At 16.5% G+C, this 12,814-nt stretch overlaps 4 protein-coding genes across 4 annotated transcripts; 2 read left to right on the top strand and 2 right to left on the bottom strand.

The window, feature by feature from the left end:
* On the top strand, positions 1-4,146 carry PGAL8A_00219900 (conserved Plasmodium protein, unknown function; the record flags this gene model as incomplete). Its single annotated transcript, XM_028670912.1, has 1 exon — positions 1-4,146. The coding sequence occupies one exon, from the start codon at positions 1-3 to the stop codon at positions 4,144-4,146; it is 4,146 nt and encodes a 1,381-aa protein (XP_028527617.1).
* Positions 4,147-7,240: 3,094 nt separating this feature from the next.
* ISP3 (inner membrane complex sub-compartment protein 3, putative) lies at positions 7,241-7,693 on the top strand (the record flags this gene model as incomplete). The annotated part of the gene is made up of 1 exon (XM_028670913.1): positions 7,241-7,693. One exon carries the CDS (start codon positions 7,241-7,243, stop codon positions 7,691-7,693), a length of 453 nt encoding a protein of 150 aa, XP_028527618.1.
* A 1,003-nt stretch (positions 7,694-8,696) lies between these two features.
* RPL27 (60S ribosomal protein L27, putative) lies at positions 8,697-9,713 on the bottom strand (the record flags this gene model as incomplete). Its single annotated transcript, XM_028670914.1, has 4 exons — positions 8,697-8,775; positions 8,909-9,019; positions 9,132-9,371; positions 9,703-9,713. 4 exons carry the CDS (start codon positions 9,711-9,713, stop codon positions 8,697-8,699), a joined length of 441 nt encoding a protein of 146 aa, XP_028527619.1.
* A 1,169-nt stretch (positions 9,714-10,882) lies between these two features.
* PGAL8A_00220200 (snRNA-activating protein complex subunit 3, putative) lies at positions 10,883-12,676 on the bottom strand (the record flags this gene model as incomplete). Its single annotated transcript, XM_028670915.1, has 1 exon — positions 10,883-12,676. The coding sequence occupies one exon, from the start codon at positions 12,674-12,676 to the stop codon at positions 10,883-10,885; it is 1,794 nt and encodes a 597-aa protein (XP_028527620.1).
* Between the last annotated feature and the right edge of the window lie 138 nt (positions 12,677-12,814).

Raw genomic sequence — 12,814 nt, forward strand, 5'->3', positions numbered from 1 at the left:
ATGATAGAAGAAAAATTAAATAGTAAGTATCTAAATTTATTTTTTATTAGTAAGGGAAACTGTGATCCTTTATACAATGATAACAAAATTATTAGAAACACTAAAAATATGATGCGTACTAAATCAATAAATTATGAAAATCTCAAAGAAGAATTAAAAAGTATAAATAATTTGGAAGCATTTGATTATAATAAAAACTATTTTGATTCATTTTATATAAACAATTTAGATAAACAAATTTCTAAAGATAAACAAAATAAGAAAAAGAAAATTTCCGAGGATAATTATACAAATAATTACTCAAATGAAAAAAATTACATAGGTTGTAATAAAAAAAAGAAGTTATCAAGAATTAATGATAATGATTCTAAAGAAAATATCTATAATTCAAATTATTTTTGTAAAGATGGATTATGTTCAGAAAATACTTGTTCTCTTGTAGAAAATTCTAAAAATAATATTTTAAATAAAAAAGTAGAAAATACAGAAATAGACAAGTTTTATAAGGATAATACAAAAACTGATAATTGTTTTACTAATAATACTAAGATAATCGAAGAAAATACTTTAAAAGATAGTGGAGAAAAAAACAATTTGAAAGATCTAGAAAATATGAACAGTTTTACAAAAAAAAATAATATATATTCTTGCTCATGTGATTATTCAGAAGAAAATGAAACATGCAAGCATAATTCTCCGGATGGATGCAATCATTATAAATCATCTAAAAAAATTCTAAATGATTTACATAATTTTGATTTTTTTTTTTTTCACAACAATCAGAATATTCCATACAATTCTACTGAAAATTTTAATTTAAATAGTGCTAATTTAAAGACATTTAATGGTAATAAAAAGCATATAAAAAAATGTTTAGAAAATATTAAAAATGAAAAAAAAAATGATTTACAAGAAAAAAAAATAAATTATCCTAACATTCAAGAAGCTACATTAAACGTTAAAAATTTAACATACAAGGATCAATTAGAAATAAATAAGGTTAAATATGACCACAATAATAATAGTAATAATGATAATAGCAACCTTGATGAAAATGAAGAAATAATAGATAAAATTAATTTAAACACATATAATATAAATAATGAGAGCACTACTAATAATATGTTTATTGAGAGAGGGAATAGAAATAAATATAATGTAAAAGATATCATAGATAAAAATGTATTAAGTAATTTTATTGAATCTGTTAATAATCATTCTTTTAAAAATACAAATAACCCTAAAGGATATACTCGTGAAAAACAAAATAATAATAAAAATTGTGAAGAAGAAAATAATTGTAGAAATAAAATGTGTACAGAAAAGGAAGAAATTAAATTAAACAATTATGCAAATGATGAAAGTTATTATGATAATGAAAGTATTTTCAATGGAAAAATGAACAAATATATAAAAGCTAATAAAATTAATGTCAATGATAGTAAAGAGGATGATAATATGAAGGAATATGCAAATAGTAAATTTTTTTTAAACAAAAAAATATCTCCAAGAAATGAACAAGATTTATGCACCATAAAAAATAAGAATAAACATAATGAAAATAATTCACTTTCTATTATAAATGATTTTAAAAATTTATATATGGAAAAGAACTATCCTAATTTAAATGATGAAAATATTAAAAATAAAATAAAAAACATAGAAGTTAATGAAAAAAATAAGCATTTGGATATAATAAAAGAAAAATTAAATGAAAGTATATTTTGTGCTTATAAAAATGAAAAAGAATCTACTTCAAAGTTAAATGAAAGCATTCAAAATATACATAATCATAATAATAAAATTACTCTAGAAACAGAAAAATGCAAATATCACGGATTAAATAATATGAGTCAAGAAAGTAATAACAATTTATATATAAATAATTATATTACAACTAATTATGGTGAATATGAAAATATAAATAATAATAATATAAATAAAATTGATTATCTAAAAAATATTCCTAATATAAGTAATTTGTCCAAAAAATTAAAAGAAAATTATGAAACTTTAAAATTTTACTTGAATTCTTTAAATAGACCAAACACAATTATAAATGATAAGTTACTTAATTTTTATTATTATATTTATATGAGGAACTATGTATTAAATAATATAAAGTTATCAAACTCTTATAATACTGAAAATAATGAAATAAATAAAAATAAAAATTTAAATAATTTTAACCATAATGAAGAATTCCACAATTTTAATAAAGAGAAAGTTTGTTGTATGAATAGTTATTTTGAAAAAATACATAAAGAAGATAATTTTTTTTATGATAATTCTCTCAGTAATAATATTAATTACAATAAGAAGAATGAGTTTAATGATATATATAATTCATTTTTTCTTTTGAATAATAACTCATTTAATAGAAATGATTTTTTAAGCAATATAAGTAAAATTAAACCAGGTGATGATAATATGTATTTTAATAAAATGAACTGTCATAATTTATCAATTAATACAAATATCAATAATGGTACAAATAAAAAAAATTTATGCAGCAATAGTAATAATAATAATAATAATAATAATAATAATAATAATAATAATAATAATAATAATAATAATAATAATAATATAGATAATGATGAAATTAAACAAATACTTCATAAATATTATAATTACTTAAAATTGAAAAATTATATTATTCCGAGTAATATTGAGTATGATTCATATATAACTCAAAATAAAAATATAAATTGTAGCAATTATAATGAACCTAAAGATTTTTTGAATCTATCATATAGTTTTATTAATGAACATAGAAATGCAAATAACAATATACCTTATAATAATTTCTGTAAATTTCATAAAAAGGAATTAGATAAAATAAATGAATTTTTTTTAAATAAAAGCAACCAAGATACTCATAATTTTGATATACGTAATTTATATGAAAATTATATTTTAAATTTAAATTATAGGAATCTTTATAATAATAAATATTTTTACTTTTTTAAAAATCTAATTGAAAAATTGAATAGAGAAGAACTATATCAATTAATGTTTTGTCAATGTTGCTATATTTTTAAAAAAATAGAAAAGAAAATAACACCATTAGATATCATTTTAGATACACAAATATTGTTTTATGATTGTCTTAATTATTTTAAAAATGAGGGATGGATTAATAATAATGTTTTGGGAGAAAATAAAGATATAGATAATATAAAAAATAAAAATATAAATAAATGTAGTCATGAGAAATATAAAGCAGCAAATTATTATTGTGATAATTTAAACTGTTTTTCTAATTCTTCTATTTCTAATTCACATATAAATGACAATAGAAACATTCTTAATAAAGAAAATAGTAATAGTGGCGGTTTTTACTCATCTTGTAATAATAAAAACATACATTTCTATAATTTAGAGAATCACGAAATATCTAGAACATCTACAACAGCATCCATTAGTTATAAAAGCAATGGTATCTCAAAAACACAAAGGATCAATCAGGGATTTAATAATAATGAAAATAAAAATGATAATATAGAAAGTAATAACTTATGTAACAATGAGGAAAATAATAATAAAGATAAATTAAAAAAAAAAACAATAACTTCATGTACAGAAGAAAATAATATTAATAATGCTTTAAAGTTAGCTAATACTAATTTCAAAGAAATACAGAAAAATGACAAAAGTTTTGATAACAATAAAAAAATATTTTATCATACACATTGTAAAACATTAAAAAAAAGAAATAATGAATTGTTAGAATTATACCAAGAGAAGACAAATGAAAAGGTGAATAGTAGTAGTAATATAGATGAAATTGAAACTGGTAATAATAAAATAAAATGTGAAGATGTAATAAAAGATACATTGATGGAAAAAAATATCTCAAAACAAAATAATAATAATACTTCTTCAAATGAATGTGAAGGTAATGAGATAATAAAAAATACCTATCAAAAAAAAGATGAAAAAAAAAAAAAAAATTTAAATAGTGCCATAAATAAAAAAAATAAAAAAACAAAAATAACAAATAAATATAATGATATCAAATCCAGTTCAACGAATTCCAAAATATATGATAAATCTAAAACTTCCAAAGATTTATATCTTTTTACATTATTATACCAATCCAAGAAGAAATTTTCTGACAACTTAGATATTTCACACAAGTGAATATACAGAACCACATAAAAATTAGATACTAATTAAGGAGTTATATAATTAAAAAATAATAAATTATAGGAATTTAAAAAAATATGGGCCTAAACAAAACATATAAATGATTTTAAAAAAATAAAACCCAAATCTATAGTACTAAGACAGTTTCAAAGTATTAAAATGAAAAAATTAACACATTCTTTTTTTTTTTAATTCTAATATACCATGTACATTTTAATTTATTCTTTTTAATATGATATTAATATATAATTAATTCTATAATTATACTATTTCAACATATGAATTTATATCTTAATTTTATTAAGAATTTCTATTAAATTATATATATATATATATATATATATATATTGAAGCGCTAATTATGCCTTTTTTTTTTCCTTAATTTTCTCTAAAATTATATTAAAAAATATTTGATTTTTAAAATATTATTAAGGATATTTAATATACCAAAAGAAAAAAAAAAAAAAATAAATAAATAAATAAAATGTAATAAAGCTGTTATTAATTTTAATCAAATGTAGCTAAATATTCCGTATAATTTTAGGTACTTTAAAATTAAAAAAAAATTATATAAACTATATTTTTCAATATTATTATTTATAATAAATTAAAATGCAAGAATTGAAATTTATTTGAAATTTCATATAAATAATTGTGTTCACTTGTATTATAATATGAATTAGTCTTATATTTAAAATATGATTAATTCTTTTATTTAAACTTTAAATCGAAAATAACTTTTAAAATAAGTTCTACAGTAGAACTTGGTGTCAAATTTTATATATTATTTTATTGTAAAAAATATACTTTTATATGTATATGATATTTTTCATTAGTGTTATATATATATATATTTTTGTTATAAAAATTAAAAGATTTTTGTTTTATTTTAAAATTTTTTTTTTTTTGTTCATCAAATATTAAATTATAGATTTTAATTTCTTTTTTTTTTCAAATGGGCTTAGAAATTTTAAATAAAAAAGAATTCATTTTAAATTATTAAATTTAAAAAAATTAAATGTGTGATCATTAACCATATGAAATCACATTATTTAAGGAATATATAATAAAATTTCACGAAATTTTTTTATTAACTTATATATTGCTTTATTATATACTTACAAGAAAAATTATGCTGAATTTTATTCCATTTCTCTTTTATTAGCGTTGTCACAAAAATATTTCACAAATAAAATTTTTTATAAAACAAAAGATAATAAAAAATTAACAGAATATTATTATTGTACAGTTTACCACTAATGAGATTTTACTGAAAAAATATTACTCTTGCAAAAAATTATGAAAATTTTTCGAAAAAATATGTTAAATTTAAAAAAAAATAACAATTCAATGCATCACAAAATTTTTTTCATGTTAGCCTATAAAAAAACTCTTAATTTGAAATAACAATTAAACTGATAAAATTTTAATGTATAAATAAGAAAATAGAAAATAAAAAATAAAAACTCTAAAATAAAAAAATTATTAAATATCTAAATGGTGAAATATTATCTTATATATATATATATCTATGTTATATTTTTTCTGTAAATTATAATCTTACATGATAATTTATAAAATACATTTTTTCAAGTAAATTATAAAAAAGTGATTTTATATATATAAATTAATAAAAAATTTTAATATAAAGATTTTGAGAATTTTATTTTATTAGTTTAAAGGAATACTTTATTATTACCTTTGATATTCAAATAAAAATAAAATAAATGATGCAAATATTTTCCATAAAATTTTATACAAATTAAAACATGTATTTTCATATTTTATTAAATATTATGAGGATCTATTTTATTATAGTTTTTAATTTCATTTGCCTATTATGACCAAAAAGCATCTTTAAATATACGAATGTGTAGAATTTACATTTGGGAATAATTTAGACATCGATTTTAATAATATTTAAAAGATGAAAAATCACAAAAGGTAAATATGCAAGATAAATAAAATTTGATAAACTATTTAAAATATACATAAAAGTATCAGCGAAAATAATTACTAATGACAATACAAATGGGTTAAAATCAATACTATATATATGAAACTGAAGTACTGTAATGTTATGAAAAAATATGTTTTTTTTCATTTTCTTATAATTTAATGCATTATAAATTTTGAAGGTATTTTTTTGAGAAATATAAAATATTTTACATAAATATGAAATTTAACAAAAAAAATTAAAATTTAAAGATCTTATTAGAATTTATTATAAGATAAAACTTAAAATTAAAAAATTATTTTCTATTTGTTTTTTCTAGTTAAAGTTTGAATTACAGTTTATTTTATTCGTGGTGCATTTCAAAAATTATTTTATTTTTTTTTTTTTATTTTACATACATTATATTTATATATATATATATATTTTTTTTTTTTTGACTTTTCAGTTGCAACAATCTTGAAAAATTAAATTTTTTCAGAATTTTGTATTTTTAATCTTTAATTTTATTTGTATAACACTAAGCAAAATTAGTGCAAATATGTATATATTAAACTGAATTTTCCGTTTTACTTAATTTGAAGTTTTTTTTTTTTTTTTTTTTTTTTTTTTTTTTTTTTTTTTTTTTTTTTTTTTTTTTTTTTTTTTTTTATTATCTTCCGCAACCATTTTGCGCACATTAATGCAAATTTTGCTATTGTGCTTATATACATATACAATTATAAATTAATCTCCTAGAAGAGAAAAAAAAAAAGTTTTTTACTTAATCTGTTGTAATGTTAACATGTATAGATCATTTTTAATTTTTATTCATTTTTTTTTTTTTTTGTTCTCTTTTAATATATAATTTTTTTTTTAACTTATGTATATAACATTTATAGTTAGCTGTAAGTCTCTTTACATTTAATTTTTTATATAACTCTTTTTTTCATGCTATCATAAAACTCTTTTTCTTTTCTTTTTTTTTTTTTTTTTTTTTGGATTTTTTTTTTTTATATTTTTTTTTTTTTTTTTTTTTTTTTTTTTTTTTTTGGATTATTTTTTTTTATTTTTTTTTTTTTTTTTTTTTTATTTTTCATTTTATTTCTTAATTTTTTTACTTCATTTTCATTTGAATATTTAATTATTTTCATTATGGGAAATACTTTATGTTGTATCCATGATTTAAAAAATAATAAATCAAACATAGATATAATAAAAAGTGACAATGAAATATATGGAGATTATGGTGATTGGACTTTAGAGGGATGGATAGATAAATATGAAAAAGGAGATGTAATTAAAGTTGCTTTTCCAGATGGTAATGAAATTCAGTGTCATTTAAAAATTTATTTAAAAGAAAAATGCTTTGAACTATCATTAGATAATAAGGTTCGAGTTATAAATTTTAATGATATAAATTGTATACTTAATAGAAATAATTGCGAATCATTATTAGAGTCAGAAAAAAATTTATTAAAATCTCCGAAAGTTATAGGAATCCGTTTAATTAGTACTCTTAAAGCCATTGCATTTGCGATGGATAGCCCAGGAGAAGCAAGAATGTTCACAGAATTTATTGAAAAATATTGCTTAAATGAACAATAGAATTATATAAAATATCAAAAAAATAATAAAATAATTAATAAAAAGTAACACAATTCAAATAAAAAAAAATGTACTAAACAAATAAGATTATTTGCATATAAGAATAAAATTTTAATAATTAAAGATATACAAAATATGTTACATTTTAAATTATATAAAAGATAAACAAGAATAAATTGAAAGAATCTAAACAAAAAAGAATATTAAAAATTATGTCATAAAATAAAAATATATATTTTTCTTATCCATTATTATTACAAGGTATATTTTTCAATAAATTTTTTCAATAATTATTAAAATTTGAAAAATTATACATCTTAAAAAATAATATATATATATATTTAACATACGAATAAAAAATTTTGTATTACTTTTTTTTTATTTTTTATATGTAAAAATTTTATATATAAATATATATATATATATATATATATATATATATATATATATATATATATATATATATATATATATATATTATTTAATGTAATTAGAGATTATTTTTAATTGATACATTGTAAAAAGTTTTTTTTTGTTTTTTTGTTTTTTTATAGTGTCTAATTTTAAACTTTCATAAAATAAATTTTTTAATTTTTTCCTGATTTCTAATAGAACCAATTTGTAATATATATCTTATTATTACATATGCTTATAAATCAATAAAAGAAAAACAGATCAAAATTTTTACTTAATTTATAAATTTGTATAGATATACAAGTATGAATTTTTATCTTTGTTATCATTAACTATTTATGGCTATTTTTTTTTTTTTTTTTTTTTTTCATTTTTCTCTTTTTATTTCAATATTTTGCAAATTTATTATTTTTCTTTAATGTAGCTTTCTAATTTAACAGTTATTTAATGTTCACGTTATAAAAATTTTAATTTTATTAAAAACTTTTTTTTTTTTATATATATAGAAATAAAAATAAAATATGGAAATAATAAAAAAAGAAAATATACAACATATATGAACTAGAAAAAATTATGGTTCGAAATTGATTTAGAAGTATAATTTTTTGTGCAAAAATGAAATGTCTTTAGAAACTTCTCCTGTTTTCTTATTAATTGGCTCTAAAAATCTATATAAAAAATAAAAAGAATTTAGAATTAAAATATATATATAATGATAAAATATATACAAAAATCAAAACGTAAATAATATTTGAAATAGTTTTATAAAAATAAAAAAATGATATAAAAATAAACACTTACTTATCTCTAAAAATTTTTCCTAATTTTTTAACTTCTTTCTTTTTATTTTTAGATTTTAAAACTTCATCAGAAGCTAAACTTTTAATATCAAAGTCATTAGCCACTTGATACCTAAAGAATAAAAATATAATAAAATAAATTTTATTTATTCAAGGAATATTTTTTTCAATATAATTATATAATTAATTAATATATATATATATATATTAAACATTTTAATTACCTTGTTGGAAGAATATGATTAACATTGATATATTTAATAAAAGCTTTCACTTTAGATCTTTTTACTATTTTTCTTTTAGGCATTTTTTTTGTAACTCTTAATGGATGTTTTTCTATTCCTGCTACTAAGCAATAGCTGTATGGTCTTTCTCTTGTTTGTGTTTCAATTGTATTTATTACAACTGCCTTTTTTCCGGCTCTACGACCATTTAATATTATAACAACTTTTCCTGGTTTTAATCTATATACAAATAAAAATATGAATATTTATAAATATATATTCATTAATATATACATTATATAAATTTATAAGAAAAGAATATTGTAAGAATATAAAGATATATTTCCTTTTTATATATATGAATTTTCGAAATATATATATATATAAATGACATAATAAAATAATAATAAATTAAAAATATATAAAAAAATAATATTAAATATATAATTACACTTGTATAAACTTATATTAATTTTATTTTTATATTATAAAAATGTTAAAAAAACATATATTAACAAAAAGCTTTTTATTTTTATTTTAGTAATTAAATATAAAAAAATATGAAACTTACAATTTCCCCATTTTTTAATAATTAATAATAATGCTTCAAATTTAAAAAAAAAAAGTGAAGGTTTTCCTTTTATTTTCAAAAATATTTTATCATATATTAAATTAAATCCTTTTTTCTTAATGAAATTTAAATTTAAAAAAAATAAAATAATCAAATTTTTTTTATAAAAATAAATCTATACTAAAATTTATTAAAAAATTTTTAAAATTAAAAAGAATTCGACAATAAAATTTTTTATTAAAAAAAAAATATTTAAGTGCGCATATATATTTTAAGGTAGATGAGGGGATAAAATTTAAAAAAAAAATATGTATTTTAATAAAGAGGGAAAAATAAAAAATGAAATAAATAAACATATATATATTTTTATAAATAATAAATTATAATATAAAAAATATTACATTAAAAAAAAAAAAAAAAAATACTAATAATAGAAAAAATAAAATTGTAAAGAATTTATATAGAAAATTATATAAAAAATTTTAAAAAAAAATTATTATATAAATATTAAAAAAAATATTTAATATAAATTTAAAAATATAGAAATAATATATGAATAAAAAAAAAATATAGGATAGGTAAAAAATTTTTTTTCATAATATTTTAAAAGATAACTTATAAAAAAAATATTAATTTTGAAATAATTAACAGTAAAACATAATTTATAAGATCTTATTAACTTTTTTATAACTATAAAAAATAAAATGAAAAAAATTAATAGAACCTTTCTGTGTATTGAAATTATGAGTATTCTTTTTTTTTTTATATATTTATATTTTCAAACGTAAAAATAAAAAAGAGTATTTTTAAGATTTTTTTTTTAAAATAGAAGAGAAAAATTATAATTTTAAAAATGATACATTTTATTATAAATGTACTTTATAATTTTTTAATAATTTAATTTATTTAAAAAAGATAAATTTTATTGAGAATAAGAAAGTATTTTAAAAAAATAGGTTGCATAGCATTTAATGAAGCTTCTTAAAAAGGAGAAAATATTTTTAAAGAAAATAAATTATTTTTAAATATTTTTTAATGCACAAAAATTATTTAGAAATAATATATATAATACTCTTTTTAAAATTAAAAAATTATTTACAAATTTTATATATATATATATATATATATATATATATATATATATATATATATATATATATATATATATATATATATATGATTAAATATCATTAATGTAATCAAAATATTTCATAAAGTTGTCAATTGGTTTATTATTTGTATCTAGCAGAAATAAACTAAAACAATTGTTACATATATATGATGGATTTTCCTTTAATAAATAACAATCTAACACAATTTTTTCAGCAATATTTTTATGGCAACACATACAATATCTTGTTGATGTATTAGGTTTAAATATTCTAAGGGGATATTTTGAAAACTCTTTATCCCTAAAACTATTATATTGTCTAATATTGTTAAAAACAATTCTATGTTCACAATTTCCTTGATGTAAAAAGCAACACTTTTGAAATAAAGGAATTTCTATTTCATTAAGAATTGCTTTATCTTGATTTATTTTATAAGGATAACGAATAAAGTTGGTATCTTTTTTTTTAATATAAAAATCTAGTATACATTTAGAATAATCTAAAGCATTTTCACTTCTCAAATCTGGATAAAGAATTCCATCAATAAAATAAACAGATCCTTCAAATTTTGGTAAACCATAATTAGATGAATCAAAACAAAAAAAAACATCAGTTAAATTAGCCAATGTTTGGTTAGACAAAATTTCATATTCAGCTATTTTTATTCCTCTAATTGGGTGATAAAATGAAACAGAAATAACAAAAATATCATTAGATGATAAATTTCTTAAAGAACTTGTATAAAGTTGATATTTTTTTTCAGTATAAAATGAATTAATTAAGTTTTGATTTATATATAAAGCCTTTAAAATAGAATTATTAAAATCACATACCAGTTTAAATGTTTTTGATAATGTTTTATTTTTCAATTTTGATACAATTTGATATTTACTAAATGTATTATCTTCGGTTTTTGGTAACCAATCTAAAAAACATTTTGTCCTATTTAATACTTTTGTTTTCTTAGAGTCATCTGCAACTTTTTTTAGTATATTTAAATCAATTTTTTGCTGCCAATTGTTGCAGTTATAATAAACTATATGATTTATTATTTCATCTACATTGGGTGTTCTAATTCCTGACAATAAAATTTTTATCAAATAGTTGTAAAAGTTTATCTTTATTTTTTCATATTCATCTTTTTTTCTTTTTTTTGATTCACTTTTATTTTTATTTTTCTTTTTTCTTTTTTTTTCAATATTTATATAGTTACTTTTAGCGCCAACTTTTTCTATTTCTAAATATTCTTCATTTTTGTCACTTTTTTCTAATTCTTTTTTTTCATGAAATTCTTTTTCTGTTTTATAATAATTTATTTTTAATCTTTCCTTTATTTTATCACATTCTTTTTTAAAATCTTTTAAGTTAACTTTTATAACATTAAAATTTGTTGCCACTTTGTGATAAATCCATTCGTTTTTCAGTTCATCTTTTATAGAAATATCTGGATATTTTTCAAATAAATGTATATCTTTTTTTATTGTTTCATTTTCTATGTTTTCTATTTTATTAACTGTAGGTAAATTTTCTTTTTCTTTATGCTTTTCACTTGTATAATTTAAATAATATGTATCTTCATTTAAATCATTTTCCTCCTCATTTAATTCATTTTCAGAAATATTAATTACACTATTTCCTTTTCTTACAATATTTTTAAGATATTTCATAAATAATTTTTCATTTTCACTTTCAGAAGAGCAATTAGTTTCATTTAAAATATTTCCTTGTTCTATATTTGAATCATCTTTTATATTTTCTTTATATTTAATTTTATAAAAATCATATTGATCTTTCTCAAATAAAAAATTGACAGAAAAATGAGGAATAGAAAATTGGAATGAACAAGATTTATTTTCATCCATAAAAAGTGAAGAAAGTCAATAAAACTTTAATTAGAAAAAAAAAAAAAAAAAAAAACAATAAATGTTAAAAAAATTTTTAAAAATATCAAAATATATTATATTATTCTATCATTTTTTTTTTTTTTTTTTTTTTTTTTT

The sequence above is a fragment of the Plasmodium gallinaceum genome (assembly GCF_900005855.1).
Source record: "Plasmodium gallinaceum strain 8A genome assembly, contig: PGAL8A_v1_76, whole genome shotgun sequence".
NCBI classification, from domain to species: Eukaryota; Apicomplexa; class Aconoidasida; order Haemosporida; family Plasmodiidae; genus Plasmodium; species Plasmodium gallinaceum.